Source organism: Mesoplodon bidens, assembly GCF_964165515.1.
Source record: "Mesoplodon bidens genome assembly, chromosome: 3".
Lineage (NCBI taxonomy): Eukaryota > Metazoa > Chordata > Mammalia > Artiodactyla > Ziphiidae > Mesoplodon > Mesoplodon bidens.
In genome coordinates this window covers 11,077,798-11,093,305 of record NC_138178.1, presented here as the reverse complement: position 1 = coordinate 11,093,305, position 15,508 = coordinate 11,077,798, and the positions used below count along the sequence as shown (strand labels likewise).

The 15,508-nt window shown below is 40.2% G+C and overlaps 1 protein-coding gene across 4 annotated transcripts in view; it reads right to left on the bottom strand.

Annotated features, from left to right (window-relative positions):
• PRTFDC1 (phosphoribosyl transferase domain containing 1) overlaps positions 1-15,508 on the bottom strand; it is a 102,456-nt gene that overhangs the window by 16,902 nt on the left and 70,046 nt on the right. For all 4 annotated transcript variants that reach the window (XM_081227734.1, XM_081227733.1, XM_081227735.1 and 1 more), the window contains one exon: positions 1,683-1,748. In XM_081227734.1, the coding sequence (XP_081083860.1) occupies positions 1,683-1,748 (66 nt within the window). The remainder of the gene's footprint in view (positions 1-1,682; positions 1,749-15,508) is intronic.

Genomic DNA, 15,508 nt, shown 5'->3' with positions numbered 1-15,508 from the left:
CCTGGACGAATCATTTGTCATGCTAGCAAAAAACTGAAGCCCACTCCTGCTCGGACTTACTGCTGGCTGGTTTCCATTTTTCCTGCCTCAACTTCCATGACCTCTACTTTCTCATGATGGGGGTGGTCTTTGCAGTAATTGTAGGTGGGGAAACTGAGGCACAGCCTTGTTACCTCCTCTGCTCACTCCACCCCCAGTAAGAAACTACCCTTTCCTCAATCTCCTCTCTCTCTTTTAAAAAAATTATAACCTTTATCCTATGTCTTAAAGGAAGGGAATATCCAGTGCTCACTTAAGAGGGGAAATCACTTTAAAACAAAACAGAAGATGATTTTAGAAGGCAGGAGAGAAAGACTACACTTTTTCTGAGCACATTTTTTCTTGGCATTCCTTTGGGATTCTTAGAGTTGCCACGTTGACATCTTCCATGGTAAATGCACAAGGTACAATAATTGTCTTGTGTAATAAACTTACAAGGCAGCGTCATACATCAAAGTACTAAAATGACTTATCATTTAAAGACCACTCCAGGGTTGTTAGGAGTTATGAATTTCTGGAAATTGCTTTGAGTATTTTATCTTTCTAGGATAAAATACTCAAATATCAAATAATATTTTATGCACTGATGTAGTAACATTAAATGGTGGCCATGTGACACCAACAAGTTAATTCCAATTTCTGTGGGGTCCAATTTCCTACTGGATAGCAATTTAACGCTCAGATGCTATGCTATCTTCCGAGGAGAGGGAAGTAAGCGGTTCTGTAGTTTGTCCTTATGGCTCTGCAGTGTTCCTAGTGTTATTATACCTTTTTTTAAAATTAAATGTGGCTGCTCTTTCTTTCTCCATGTGGGCATCGCAAAACAACAGCAACCGCAAATGTGAGAGATTAAGCTTGTATAATAGACTGATCCGTTTTACTTAGAAAGCTGAAGTTGCTCAGGGATAATGAATACAAGATACGTCAGCAGAGGTGAACAAAAACAAATTCTGTGTCGCTTTCATTCACGGCAAAACTTGCATTTCTGATCACATTTGCACAAAGACCATCTGCTTGATGAAACAACTCCTCCTTCCCAAATGCGAGGATTTATGTCAGAATCCAAACAGTTTTTCACTTTATGATTAAGCACGGGCAGGTCTGGAACTCCAAGTTAACATCGGAGGCGTCTGCCTCATAATCTCCTGGGCTACATTCTTTTTAATGGGGGGAAAAAAGGCAAAGTGCTGAAAAATGAAAAAAATCTCCAGATATCCTTTTTTTATTCCCTGCCTAAATTTTAAAATCTCAACAAACCTGTTCTGATGTCTTACTGAAGTGCTTAGGTGCTGAGGCAGAGATGAGAGGAGAAAAGCAGACAAATAAAGGAAAAGTGAGTAGGAAAAGAAAGGGAAAGAGAAGAAGGAACGCGAAGAGCTTTTGTAATGTGAGGTTGTCTGAAACAAAATGGAAGGAAGCTTGGAGACGAAAGATTCGGTTCGCCTCAGGTCTTGGAAGCATGATAGAAGGAGTGTTTTATAAAAGAAGAAATCATTAAAAGGATTCACACATCCATTTGCATGAATTAGCAAACCTGGGAGAGTGCCTAAAATGGACTCCAGTGCTGACCTGAAATGAAGGTCACGGATTTCCCCACAACCTCAATGCCTCAGTGTACACAGAGCATAGTTACATGAACGAACCTTTCCAGCCAGTGTTGAGAGATCATCACCTCCAATTATCTGCATCTCGCCCATGGACTGGTCGTTCTAAAAGAAAAAGGGGAGACAACATTTTACTGCACAAGAAAACCTTTAAAGCACGTTTCCCTGTCTACCCGGCCAGTGGCGAGACTGCGCCTTACAAATATAGCACAAATAGCTGGTACAGATTCATGGTTGCCTATGGTTACCAAGAGCCACTCTCCTGCCACTGTGCTTGAGACAAAGCACTCTAATGGCTGGCGGGCGAGTCTGTGCGGAGAGGAGTGGAAGGAGTAGAGAGAGGACAAGCAAACCTAATTTGGGGACAAAGAAACCACGGAAGGTGCCTGAACCTATTCTGAGACAGATGGAACTGGAGGAGACAGTCATGCTCCTGGACTTCCCTGGGGTGAGGGGGTGGCTACGGGAGCCCCAGGAGGGGCCTAGCATTTGTCAGCTGTGCCAACGGGCCTCAGTTACAGCCCTGCAGTGGGGAACAGTTAGACTGGTTCCCAGAGAGGTTAGAGACCCCCTCTACTCCCTACCAGCACTGGTCCAATCCCTCATCTGGTGTTGAGGGCAGTTCTAACAGGCCAAGGCTCAAGAACTATTACAGTCAGACCTTCAGACACGGATGATGAAGCCTTAGGAACTTCCTGCAGTTCCAGGAATATGAGACCCAGAACCCCATTCAGAAGACGTTATCACAGTACCTTGTAATAACATATAATGGAAAAGAATCTGAAAGAGAATATATATATATCTGAATCACTGCTGTACACCAGAAACTAACACAACATTGTAAATCAACTATACTACAATTAAAAAAAAAACTTTTCACTCAAATCCTATTAGGGGTTAGGAGCATTCTTTTTCACAATATTTATATACAGGACATTATCCTGTCCCAATTAAACCTCATACACACACACACACACAATGAACAAAATATGGATTGTTCCTTAGTATAAATATCACAATAGAATAACATGGGGGCAGAATGGGAAACAGAGAGCAGGCGGCTTGTTTTCTGGCCTCCTTGCAAAGAGGCATTACAGGAACCGAAGCAGATATCCTACAGGCAACTGGTTTCATGACCAAGCAAGACTGCTGCGATGTTGCGGTCCCTTCATCCAAACAATAACCTAAGTGAGAAGACACCAATAGAGGGACCAGATGTACACTGTGCTGAACCAGGAAACATCTTTGGTTACTGCTGCGGACAGCTGTGGCTTTGGCTAGTTCACTGTTTTTCTCCCTTATCCTGGCAAGAAGGTCCTGCTTCTTTCCCGGGAGAGTTCATTCCATTTGGATCAGGTGGAGCCAGGCCTTACCTGTATACATCAGCTATGCCCGAAGCTATAACCAACCCTGAACTTTCCAGCTACTTAAGCCAATTCATTCCCTCAAAGAAATTTTCCCTTGGGTTGATTTGAATTGGATTCTGTCACTTGCAACTGAGAGTCTAGACCTAGAGTTACTTTGTCATAGCACTGGTCATCCGGAGAGGGAAAAAAAAAGCCAACCAACCAATATAACAGTTTTACCAAGGAAGCAGCCTTTTATTTTTTCACCTTCCTGCTCAAGAGAAAAAAAAAAAGACCTTAAAACATTCTTACTTCCACTTTGAAAGCATTCATTCCTTACTGCAAAGGAGTGGAGACAATGTTTGAAGTGGCCCATAAGTTAGATAAAACCAATAATTTTCTTCTTATGGGAACTGATCTTAAAAGGAGAAAATCAAAGACTATCCAGAATTCGCTGATCTTTTGCTGTTTTTGCACAGGCGTCTATAATCATATATTCACAAGCAGTCATGTCAGCAGGTTGAGAACTTGTCAAAAATGTCAAAGGAGAAAATTTTCTTGTCACTTCTAGAGGCGCTGAGATAAGAGGAGTTGATATAGGGAGAATTTCTGTGTATTAGACTCACACATGGTAATAGCAGCAAGAAAAGTAAAATTTCAGTGTCTCCAGAGGACTGAGGTATGCAGAATTGGATGGAACAACTAAACCACAAAGTTTGATGTAAAAAATGAGATTTATACTCTGCTAGATCAGAGTAAATTTCATAATAATTCTACTATTATCATCTCTATTCAGAAACAAAAACACAATACATCAGAAAGCTGAATACAATGCTCTAAGTCACACATTTAGTGTGTTTTCAAGCAAGTCTTATTTCAGAAGGCCTCACTTAGTCCAAGCTTATAACATATTTTTAATATTAGATTTGCCCTTAATTCATCTGGAATTTATATCTTCCAAGTGTGTATACAGTCAATTGTCCTAATACCATTTACTGAATTGTTTATTTTTTTCCCTACTGATTTGAAATGTCATTTTTATCATATCCTTCATTCTAATATGCAAGGATCAATTTCTATATACTTCTGTTTCATTAACTGAAAATGTCTATTTCAGCATCAAAACCATACTGTTAAATTATTATAGCTTTTTAGTATGTTTTAGTGTCTGGTAGAGCAAGTCCTCATTTTTTGTTCTTCTAAAAAACTGTCTTGGCTACTTTTGCACATTTATTCTCCTATCTGGTGGGTTGTTAAGAAGATCAAATGAATTAATACACACAGAACATTTAGAACAGAGCCTGGCATACGTAAGCACTCAGTAGATGCTAGCTGTGACTGATTTCTTCCCTTTCCTCCCTCCCTCCCTCCCTCCCTCCCTTTCTTTCTTCCTTCCCTCTCTCCCTGGAAACAATCACCCCTCAATCCTCCCTAGTACACTGGAGTCTGGAGTTCCCTGGTTTAATGACTCCGGAAAATATGTCTGGGATGGAGAAGGGCAATTAGAGGTCCAACTTCTCCATTCATATGCTTCCCATTGCCTTGCTGCGTCCAGACCATTCCTCACTCTACCTTCTAAGAACCTGGTGACAAACTAGTAAGCCTTTCAGGAATCCTGTGGCCTGATGACTCCTCTCTACTCTTTGAAATCAGCCTCCATAGACATTCAGATTTTCACTTTCTCTATTTTGCTGAGTCAATGCCCTTCCTTAATCAGTTTTATCACCTAAGAAACAACACTGACATCTCTTGCCCACTGAGGTCTTCTCCCTTTCCTCTCATCCTTGTGGGTACATATATCTTGTTTATTTCTTTACTGTCATTTCGCTGGGGTTTCAGGAAAAAAAGGAGTTAACTGAATGCATTCAATTCACTGTGTTTAACCATAACATTTTTCTAGTGGTTCAAAAACATCCTTATATTCCTAGGATTGATTTTTTTTTTACACCACTGGTTTTGATTTGAAACTATTTTCTTTGGGATTGTTCACCTGATCTTCGTAAGTAAGAATGACCTACAATTTTCCTCTCTTTTGCTACCTTTGTGGATTTTTAAAGCCAGTTATACAAGCCACATATGAGTTGGGTGACTCTTTGTTTTTTTTTCTATATGCTAGAAAGGTCTGTATATGGGTGAATTTATCTATTTTGCTAAGGTTCAGTAGAGCTCAGAATAGGTATTATTTAATCCCCAATTTACAAACAAGGAACTGGACGCAGCAAGAGTCTGAGTAACTTGCCCAAAGAGGTACTACTAGTAAGTGAAGGAATCCAGTTCAATTCTAGAATTGCCTGAATTGACATTATTCTTGTGTTAATCACCCCCGTCCTCCACAATATTCCTAGAAGGTAGAAGTAATAGTACATCTCTGAGAGTAACATGGAGAAGAAATTGGGTCCTGGTTGTACTAATGTAGTAAAATATATAAGCTGAAATGGCTAGGAGAAATCTACGTCTTGAAAGAAATATTGGTAGGTGTTGTGTGGATTTATTTAAATAGCAAAGGAAGTCTCTGATGTATAGTTCAGGCATCCTCAGAAAGAAATATATTGGAAATTTCTAGTTTAGGTGACCTGATCTCCAGGTGCAAAAAAGAGCTCATCAGGTATGGTGACTACTCAAGCAAGAGAATGTGGACTGTTTAGATAATGTTTAGGAAAAAACATAACCGAGGAAGAATAAATATCCTGAATTCCTTTTGAGGAACCGGAAGGGGAAAAGTAAAGAAAACAAATAAACAAAAGAAGCACTCTCTCAGCCATTCATTTCCAAAGTCAGAGCAACTTGCTTCATTCAGAATCTATACAGGCAAAGGCTTTCTCAACATGCTCCGCCTCCACAGATGCCCTAACTTTGCTTTTTCCCTCTTCTTTTCAGCCTCATCCTCCCTCTCAGCTCTTCTCCTGTGTTCAGTAAGGCCATCAGTGCTATATCAAATGGATAGAGAGGCAAACCCCAAACCAAAACAGTTCATTATAAGAAGCTTTTAATGATCAAACTGGAGAGCTTCTAATGAAAATATTGCAAACTGTTGAAAAAATTTTCAAAAACTCTAACATTGATACCAAGTCAGACAACAAGGACAGGTGAATCAGTTCCAGTGTTTTCTTTTTAACCAGCTGTTGATGTAGGGTGTGGGTCCCTGAGTACTTTAAGCAGCCTGGGGTCAAAGTAGAGGTCACAGGGCAGTCAGAGCTGGTGGCTTGTGTGCCTGTCCCTTGCTTCACCCAGAGCAGCTCCTCTTATCTCTGTTACATTAACTGGGTTCAAGGTAAGATGGTGGTGGCCAAAAAGTTTGAAAACTCTCATGTCAATACTTTATTCCTTTGAAATGGACTTGCCTTCTTTTCAGTTCTTGTTCATTTAAATATCCATTTGTTTCTGGGATCATTTTTGTTTAGAAACTCATTCTTACAACCTATGTGGGTGAATTGTGAGAAAGGAACATGGTGACTGGTGAACAGGCAGCCGGTGTCCCCAGGTCCCCTGGGGACCAGACTTCCTGGGTTCCAGTCCCAGCCCCACCTTCTCTTAGTTGTATGACTTTGAGGAAGCTACTTAACCCCTCAGTGCTCCACTGTCCCTGTCTATAAAAAGAGTATGTCAATAGTTCCCACCTCCTAGGATTATTGGGAGGAGTAAATGAACTAATATGAATTCAGCACTTAGGAAAGTGCCTGGCATGTAATAAGCAGTTCCTAAAGTAAGACTTGTCTTCTCATCATCTACTTTTAGTCTAAGAAACTTGCACATCTACCTGAATTTCCTAACATTGACTTTGTGACGATTCTTCGTTCAGTTCAATGAGCACACGACTGCTATGTGAATGCCTCGTGCTCTGAGGTTAGGGTTTCTGAGGCTGACAGCCACCCATGAGGCATGTGGTTAAGAAGGACTCATGGCCTTCTGTTGCCACTTTGCATCATGGCTACAGTCTTGATTAAAAACAAGCTCAGTTGTATGGTCCTTTGGGGTTTCTCAGTGACCTCTCCCCAGTTCCCAAGCTCTGATGTCTGAATCTTTAAAGTAGACCATTTCATGGGTATAATAAGCATCATTCCACTCTGCTGTTTTCATCTTTCTTCTCAATAGACAGAAGCCACCTGGAGATGATGCTCAGACCCACTTTTGTCCTTATCGGCTCTCATCTGTTGGAGCCATTTATAGTCAGTAAAGAGTTACCCTTGAAATTGCTTTACAAGATGGCAGCAGCAGATCTGTAGTAGAACATGAGAATGGGGCTTTCCTGGTGGCGCAGTGGCTGAGAGTCTGCCTGCTGATGCAGGGGACACGGGTTCGTGCCCCGGGCCGGGAAGATCCCACATGCCGCGGAGTGGCTGGGCCCGTGAACCATAGCCGCTGAGCCTGCGCGTCCGGAGCCTGTGCTCCGCAATGGGAGAGGCCACAACTGTGAGAGGCCCGCGTACCGCAAAAAAAAAAAAGAGAATGGATGGCTGGTTTCCTGATAATTTTCCCAGGCCTGGCTCCATTTTTGCCTTGGGGATCATGAGATACCCCAATTCTTTCCTTTAATCCACCACCTCAGCTTAAGGTAATTTAAAATAGATTTACACTACTTGTCAATAACAGAACCTTGACTAAGGTTTCACACCAACTTACAGGAGAAGTCAATATTTGCAAATTATGATAAATATTATTAGTGACAGCTTATTGGTGACACATCATCACTCATCACTGAGGGACACTCATCACTGTGCTGCATGAGACCCTAGAGCTCCCGGCACACAACGTACTGCTTCCTCCTCCATGTCTTAGCTCGTGGCTGCTCCTGCCACACCTCCCCATCTTTCTTCACAGGACTAATTCCTACTCTTTCTTCGAGACTCAGTTCAGGCATCATCTCTTCTAGGAAGCTTTCCAGGAGTCCCCTGGATGTGATGTGTCCCCGTAACACTCTATGCATATCTGCATGTCAATAGACCACGTCCAACAGGAATTTTCTGTGAATGCAGCAATTGCCAATGGCATGAGAACTTCAGCACAAACAGCTTTATTTTCATCCTAACTGCACCCCCAGTGGCTGGCACACTGTGGCATCCAGTGTTTGTTGAGCTATACTGAAGCATCTGCATACATGTGTTTGCTATATTTTTAATACTTCTTCCTCTACCCATGGGAGACACTAAGTGTTCTCAGGCAGCACTTGGTTTCTCTTGCTTTAAGTTCTTTCTCCAGCTGTCCAGGAGACGGAAGGAGCTTACTGCCCATTAGAGACGGAGAAAAAATAAAAACTATAAACAAACACATATGAGAAAATATCTGTAACGCTCAATTGAAAGGGGCACAAATGAAACTGACTTGAGTAACTTGCAAGATGGGAAGACTGACAGAATACAGAACCTCCTCTGTGATGTCTGAATGATTCCCACCCAAACTATGTTTCTTTCTTCTTATTACTAGTATTTTATTGTCTCAGTTATCAAGGAGCCTTCTCAGTACTTTGAAAAATCTAAATGTGAAAATCCATGTGAATTTTGAACATGAAACATATGAAAATATGAATTAGTAAGGTAGGTTAATATCAGTCTTTCATTTCATGATTAGTAAAGGATACATTTTAAAGCCAAACTAGCATTTTAGCCCAGAAAAAAATATGTATATGTTAGCATGTACAATTTAGCTCATTTGAAAGAACACATACGTTTTGCATTTCCTGAATTTGGTGTGTAACTTTGCAAGCAGGATGAGACTTTATTCAAGGACAAAATGGCCTTCTGTGTAATGACAATGATTTATTGCTCTATTGTGATTGGTATTCCACACCACCCAGTCTCTAAGAGGGGTACTGGTTAGCTCAGAGTAATCCCCACCCAACAGAGAAAAGCTCTTTTCTTTATGAGAAATAAAGCGATCTTGGGTCAGAAGAAGCGACCACAATGATGAGAAGCTACAGGCTGGTAGGAATAATAAAGGGTCACCAAGAAAAAGGAAAAAGGGAGAAGAAAGAAGAAAATGGACCTTTACTTCAATTTATTTATAAAAGACCCCAGGAAAGAGGAAACTCAGTTTAAAAACAGATTCGGTGACTTTGCTTTACATGGACCCTGAAACCTTGAAGCAGGATATCCTTCTGTTTTAAACCTCGGTATGGATTTGTTGTTTTGGTTTAAATTATGTTTTTAAATTATGAGTCAGAAAGAAAAACAAGTTGAACCTTTGACACAACTCAATGACCCCAAAGGACTTCAGTAAAATCTATGTTTTCAAATGTGGATGACCATATCCCAGTGGTGACTATTTCTTGAAAGGTCATTTTCTCCACACAATTTTTTTTCCCTAGATAACCCAGGGAAGATTCATAATTATAACTTTTAAAAAAAGAACCAAATGGAAATTGTTTTTCAACAGTAAAGAAATCTTAAGCCAGCTCTCACAGACCTGTTTTAAGATTGCCAGGGGATGGGACGGTGAACAGGAAGGGCCAAGGGAGAGGATGGGTAGCACATCCCGCGCCAGGGAGACCTCCAAAACACACATTGCTTTCTGGCATTAGACTGGATCTGCCTTTGCTCCCACCCAATTGTACTCTGGGTCCAAAGGGTCCTGCTTCCTTGTGTGACCTCTCAGCTCAAAATATTTCTGCAGTTGCCCATGCCTGCAGAATGAAGTCTCATTGTGTCATCGTGATGGGCAGGGCCATCCTTAGAGCCAGGCAACAGAGGTCTTGCACATCACAAATACCAAAACACAAAGACATTTGCTTTTTTCTTTTTGGTCTTAAAAGGAAGTTTTGGGGGAAAATTCTGGAATAGTTTGAGCTAATGAGAATTATGCAATAGGGACATGTGTGCTGAACTGGGCTTTTCCTCCCACCCCTGACCCTCACAGGGCCAAATTTGTGGTGGGGCAGGTGGTGGTGGCCTCCCTTGGGAAGCCAGACAAAGAGGCACTGGTCTATTTTCCAGTTGGCTGCCCTAAATCACCCAAAGCAGATGCCTCAGAGACTGGACTCCCCAGATAACTGGGCTCCCTCCCGCCTCTCTGCTCAGGAAGTAGGGTCTCAGAGGCATCTGAGTTGGAAAAGAGAGGCATGAAGAATCTAGCTGCCCCAACTCCCTGGAAAGCTTAACCTGGCCAGTCCCATAGGGGTTCAGGCAGACTCAGTCACCATCCAGGAGTTGGTCCTGGGCCCAGCTGGTGCCCCACCCTGCCTAGCAGGTACACGGCTCTGCTTGGGCTTGTAGGCTGCAGGGATGAGCACTGCTCCTGCAGCCTCCAGCTCAGGTGATCTGGCTAGAAACATGAGCCTGGCCATGGACAAAGCTGTAAAAATTTTCAAAACCTTAACTATTTAGGTATATGCTATGTGAATCTCCATTTGTTCTCTTGCCTTGGGCCTCATACACAGTAGGGGCAAAATGAACTTTGAGAACCATTTACCAAGTGCCAGGCACTACGCTAAGGCCATTGCTTACATGAATCCTAACAAAGTCCCATGAGGTGTGATCCAGCCATTGTGCTATTTGGTATTTACCTGCGGAATCGAACACTTAGGTGCATACAAAAACTTGCACCCTAGCCCCTGTGGAAAACAGTATGGAGGTTCCTCAGAAAACTAAAAATAGAATCATCATATGATAAAGCAATCCCACTCCTGGGCATATATCCAGAGAAAACTATAATTCAAAAAGATGCATGCACCCCTATGTTCATAGCAGCAATATTCACAATAGCCAAGACATGGAAACAACCTAAATGTCCACTGACAGAGGAAAGATAAAGAAGATCTACATACACACAAACACACACACACAAATAAGGGAATACTACTCAGCCATAAAAAAGAGTGAAATAATGCCATTTGCAGCAACATGGATGCAACTAGAGATTATGATATTCAGTGAAGTAAGTTAGAGAAGAACAAATATTATATGATATCACTTACATGCAGAATCTAAAATACAACACAAATGAACCTATCTATGAAACAGAAACAGAATCACGGACAGAGAATAGACTGGTGGTTGCCAAGGGGTTGTGGGAGGGATGGAGTGGGAGAATGCGGTCCGCAGATGTAAGCCTTTATATATGGAATGGATAAACAACAAGGACCTACTGTACAGCACAGAGAACTACAGTCAATATCCTATGATAAACCATAATGGAAGAGAATATTTTAAAAAGAATGTATATATGTGTATAACTGAATCACTTTGCTGTACAGCAGAAATTAATGTAACACTGTAAATCAACTATACTTCAATAAAAAATATTAAAACTGAAAAAAAAATAAGGAAAAACTCACACCTGGATGTTTAGAGCAGTTTTACTCACAATTGACAAACATGGAAGCAACCAAGATATCCTTCAGTGGGTAAAGAGATAAATAGACTGTGATACATCCAGACAATGGAATATTATTCAGCACTAAAAAGAAATGAGCTATCAAGCCATGAAAAGAAGCTTAAATGCATATTACTAAGTGAAAGAAGTCAATCTGACAAGGGTATATATTGTATGATTCCAACTAAACGACTTTCTTAAAAAGGCGAAACTACGGAGACAGTAAAAAGATTGGTAGTTGCCAGGGATTCGGGGGGAGGAAGAGATGAAAAGGCAGAGCACATTTTTTAGGTGATTTTTAGGGTCGTGAAAATACTCTATGATACCACAGTGATGGATACATATTATTACACATTTATCTAAACCCATTAGAATGTACAGCACCAGGAGTGGACCCGGTGAGAGCTGCCATTTCTTCTCCTCCAGGTCTGTTTTTGATTGACATCCTTTAACAAGTGTGGTCCTTGTCATCAAGGTGGTCAAGACCAGTGCCCATCACTGATCCGGTAGTAGTTTCAACAGGTGAAGAAATCAGCCTGGCTGGCATCATACGCGGTCTTCACCATGGGCTTCATCACGTGCCAAGCTTGCGGAATCTTGGTTCCCAGGCCAGAGGTTGGGCCCGAGCTCCTGCGATGGGAGCTCTGAGTCCAAACTGTTGGACTAACAGAGAACCTCACACCCCAGGGAATATCAATAGGAGTGAGGCCTCCTGGAGGTCCTCATCTCTGCACCAGGACCCAGCTCTATTCAACTGCCCGCAAACTCCAGTGCTGGACGTCTCAGGCCAAACAACCAGTAAGACAGGACTACAGCACCACCCATTTAAAAAAAAAAAAAGAAACGACAAAAAAATATGTTACAGATGAAGGAGCAAGGTAGAAACCTACAAGACCAAATAAATGAACAAAAAATAGGTAACCTACTTGAAAAAGAATTCAGAGTAATGATAGTAAAGATGATCCAAAATCTGGGAAACAGAACGAAGAAAATACAAGAAACATTTAACACGGATCCAGAAGAACTAAAGAGCAAACAAACAGTGATGATCAACACAATTAGTGAAATTAAAAATACTCTAGAAGGAATCAATAACAGAATAACTGAGGCAGAAGAATGGATAAGTGAGCTGGAAGATAAAATGATGGAAATAACTGCCAGGGAGCAGAATAAAGAAAAAAGAATTAAAACAATTGAGGACAGTCTCAGACACTTCTGAACAACATTAAATGCACCAACACTGGAAATATAGGGGTCCCAGAAGAAGAAAAAAAGAAAGGGTCTGAGAAAATATCTGAAGACATTATAGTCGAAAACTTCCCTAACATGGGAAAGGAAGTAGTCAAACAAGTCCAGGAAGCACAGAGAGTACCATACAGGATAAACCCAAAGAGAAACATGCCGAGACACGTATTAATAAAACTATCAAAAATTAAACACAAAGAAAAAATATTAAAAGCAGCAAAGGAAAAGCAACAAATAACATACAAGGGAATCCCCACAAGGTTAACACCTGATTTTTCAGCAGAGACTCTGAAAGCCAGAAGGGAGTGGCAGGACATATTTAAAATGATGATAGGGAAAAACCTACAACCAAGATTACTCTACCCAGCAAGGATCTCATTCAGACTCGATGGAGAAATTAAAACCTTTACAGATAAGCAAAAGTTAAGAGAATTTGGCACCACCAAACCAGCTCTACAACAAATGCTAAAGGAACTTCTCTAGGCAGGATACACAAGAGAGGGAAAAGACCTAAAAAACAAACACAAAACAATTAAGAAAATGGTAATAGGAACATACACAGAGATAATTACCTTAAATGTAAATGGACTAAATGCTCCCACCAAAAGACACAGACTGGCTGAATGAATACAAAAACAAGACCCAGACATATGGTGCTTACAAGACACCCACTTCAGACCGAGGGACACATACAGACTGAAAGTGAGGGGATGGAAAAAGATATTCCATGCAAATGGAAATCAAAAAAAAAGCTGGAGTAGCAATTCTCATATCAGACAAAATAGACTTTAAAATAAAGACTATTACAAGAGACAAAGAAGGATACTACATAATGATCAAGGGATCAATCCAAGAAGACATAACAATTGTAAATATTTATACACTCAACATAGGAGCACCTCAATACATAAGGCAAATGCTAACAGCCATAAAAGGGGAAATCGACAGTAACACAATGATAGTAGGGGACTTTAACACCCCACTTTCACCAATGGACTGATCATCCACAATGAAAATAAATAAGGAAAAAGAAGCTTTAAATGACACATTAAGCAAGATGGACTTAATTGATATTTATAGGACATTACATCCTAAAACAACAGAATACATTTTCTTCTCAAGTGCTCATGGAACATTCTCCAGGACAGACCATACCTTGGGTCACAGATCAAGCCTTGGTAAATTTACGAAAATTGAAATTGTATCAAGAATCTTTTCAGACCACAACCCTATGAGACTAGATATCAATTCCAGGAAAAAAACTGTAAAAAATACAAACACGTGGAGGCTAAACAATATACAACTAAATAACCAAGAGATCACTGAAGAAATCAAAGAGGAAATCAAAGAATACCTAGAAACAAATGACAATGAAAACATGATGACCCAAAACCTATGGGATGCAGCAAAAGCAGTTCTATGAGGGAAGTTTATAGCAATACAATCCTACCTCAAGAAACAAGAAACATCGCAAATAAACAATGTAAACTTACACCTAAAGCAATTAGAGAAAGAAGAACAAAAAACTCCCAAAGTTAGCAGAAGGAAAGAAATCATAAAAATCAGATCAGAAATAAATGAAAAAGAAATGAAGGAAATGATAGCAAAGATCAATAAAATTAAAAGCTGGTTCTTTGAGAAGATAAACAAAATTGATACACCATTAGCCAGACTCATGAAGAAAAAAACAGAGAAGACTCAAATCAACAGAATTAGAAATGGAAAAGGAGAAGTAACAACTGACACTGCAGAAATACAAAGGATCATGAGAGATTACTACAAGCAACTATATGCCAATAAAATGGACAACCTGGAAGAAGTGGCAAAATTCTTAGAAAAGCACAACCTTCTGAGACTGAACCAGGAGGAAATAGAAAATATAAACAGACCAATCACAAGCACTGAAATTGATACTGTGATTAAAAATCTTCCAATAACAAAAGCCCAGGACCAGATGGCTTCACAGGCGAATTCTTTCAAACATTTAGAGAAGAGCTAACACCTATCCTTCTCAAACTCTTCCAAAATATAGCAGAGGGAGGAACACTCCCAAACTCATTCTATGAGGCCACTATCACCCTGATACCAAAACCAAAGTTGTCACAAAGAAAGAAAACGACAGGCCAATATCTCTGATGAACATAGATGCAAAAATCCTCAACAAAATACTAGCAAACAAAATCCAACAGCATGTTAAAAGGATCATACACCATGATGGAGTGGGGTTTATCTAAGGAATGCAAGGATTCTTCAATATATACAAATCAATCAATGTGATACACCATATTAACAAACTGAAGGATAAAAACCATGTGATAATCTCAATAGATATAGAAAAAAGCTTTCGACAAAATTCAACACCCATTTATGATAAAAACTCTCCAGAAAGTAGGCATAGAGGGAACTTTCCTCAACATAACAAAGGCCATATATGACAAACCCACAGCCAACATCGTTCTCAATGGTGAAAAACTGAAACCATTTCCTCTAAGATCAGGAACAAGAAAAGGTTGCCCACTCTCGCCACTATTGCTCAGCATAGTTTCAGAAGTTTTAGCCACAGCAATCAGAGAAGAAAAAGAAATAAAAGGAATCCAAATTGGAAAAGAAGAAGTAAAGCTGTCACTGTTTGCAGATGACATGATACTATACATAGAGAATCCTAAAAATGCTACCAGAAAACTGCTAGAGCTAATCAATGAATGTGGTAGAGTAGCAGGATACAAAATTAATGCACAGAAATCCCTTGAATTCCTATACACTAATGATGAAAAATCTGAAAGAGAAATTAAGCAAACACTCCCATTTATCATTGCAACAAAAAGAATAAAATATCTAGGAATAAACCTACCTAAGGAGACAAATGACCTGTATGCAGAAAACTATAAGACACTGATGAGACAAATTAGAGATGATACAAACAGATGGAGAGATATACTATGTTCTTGGATTGGAAGAATCAACATTGTG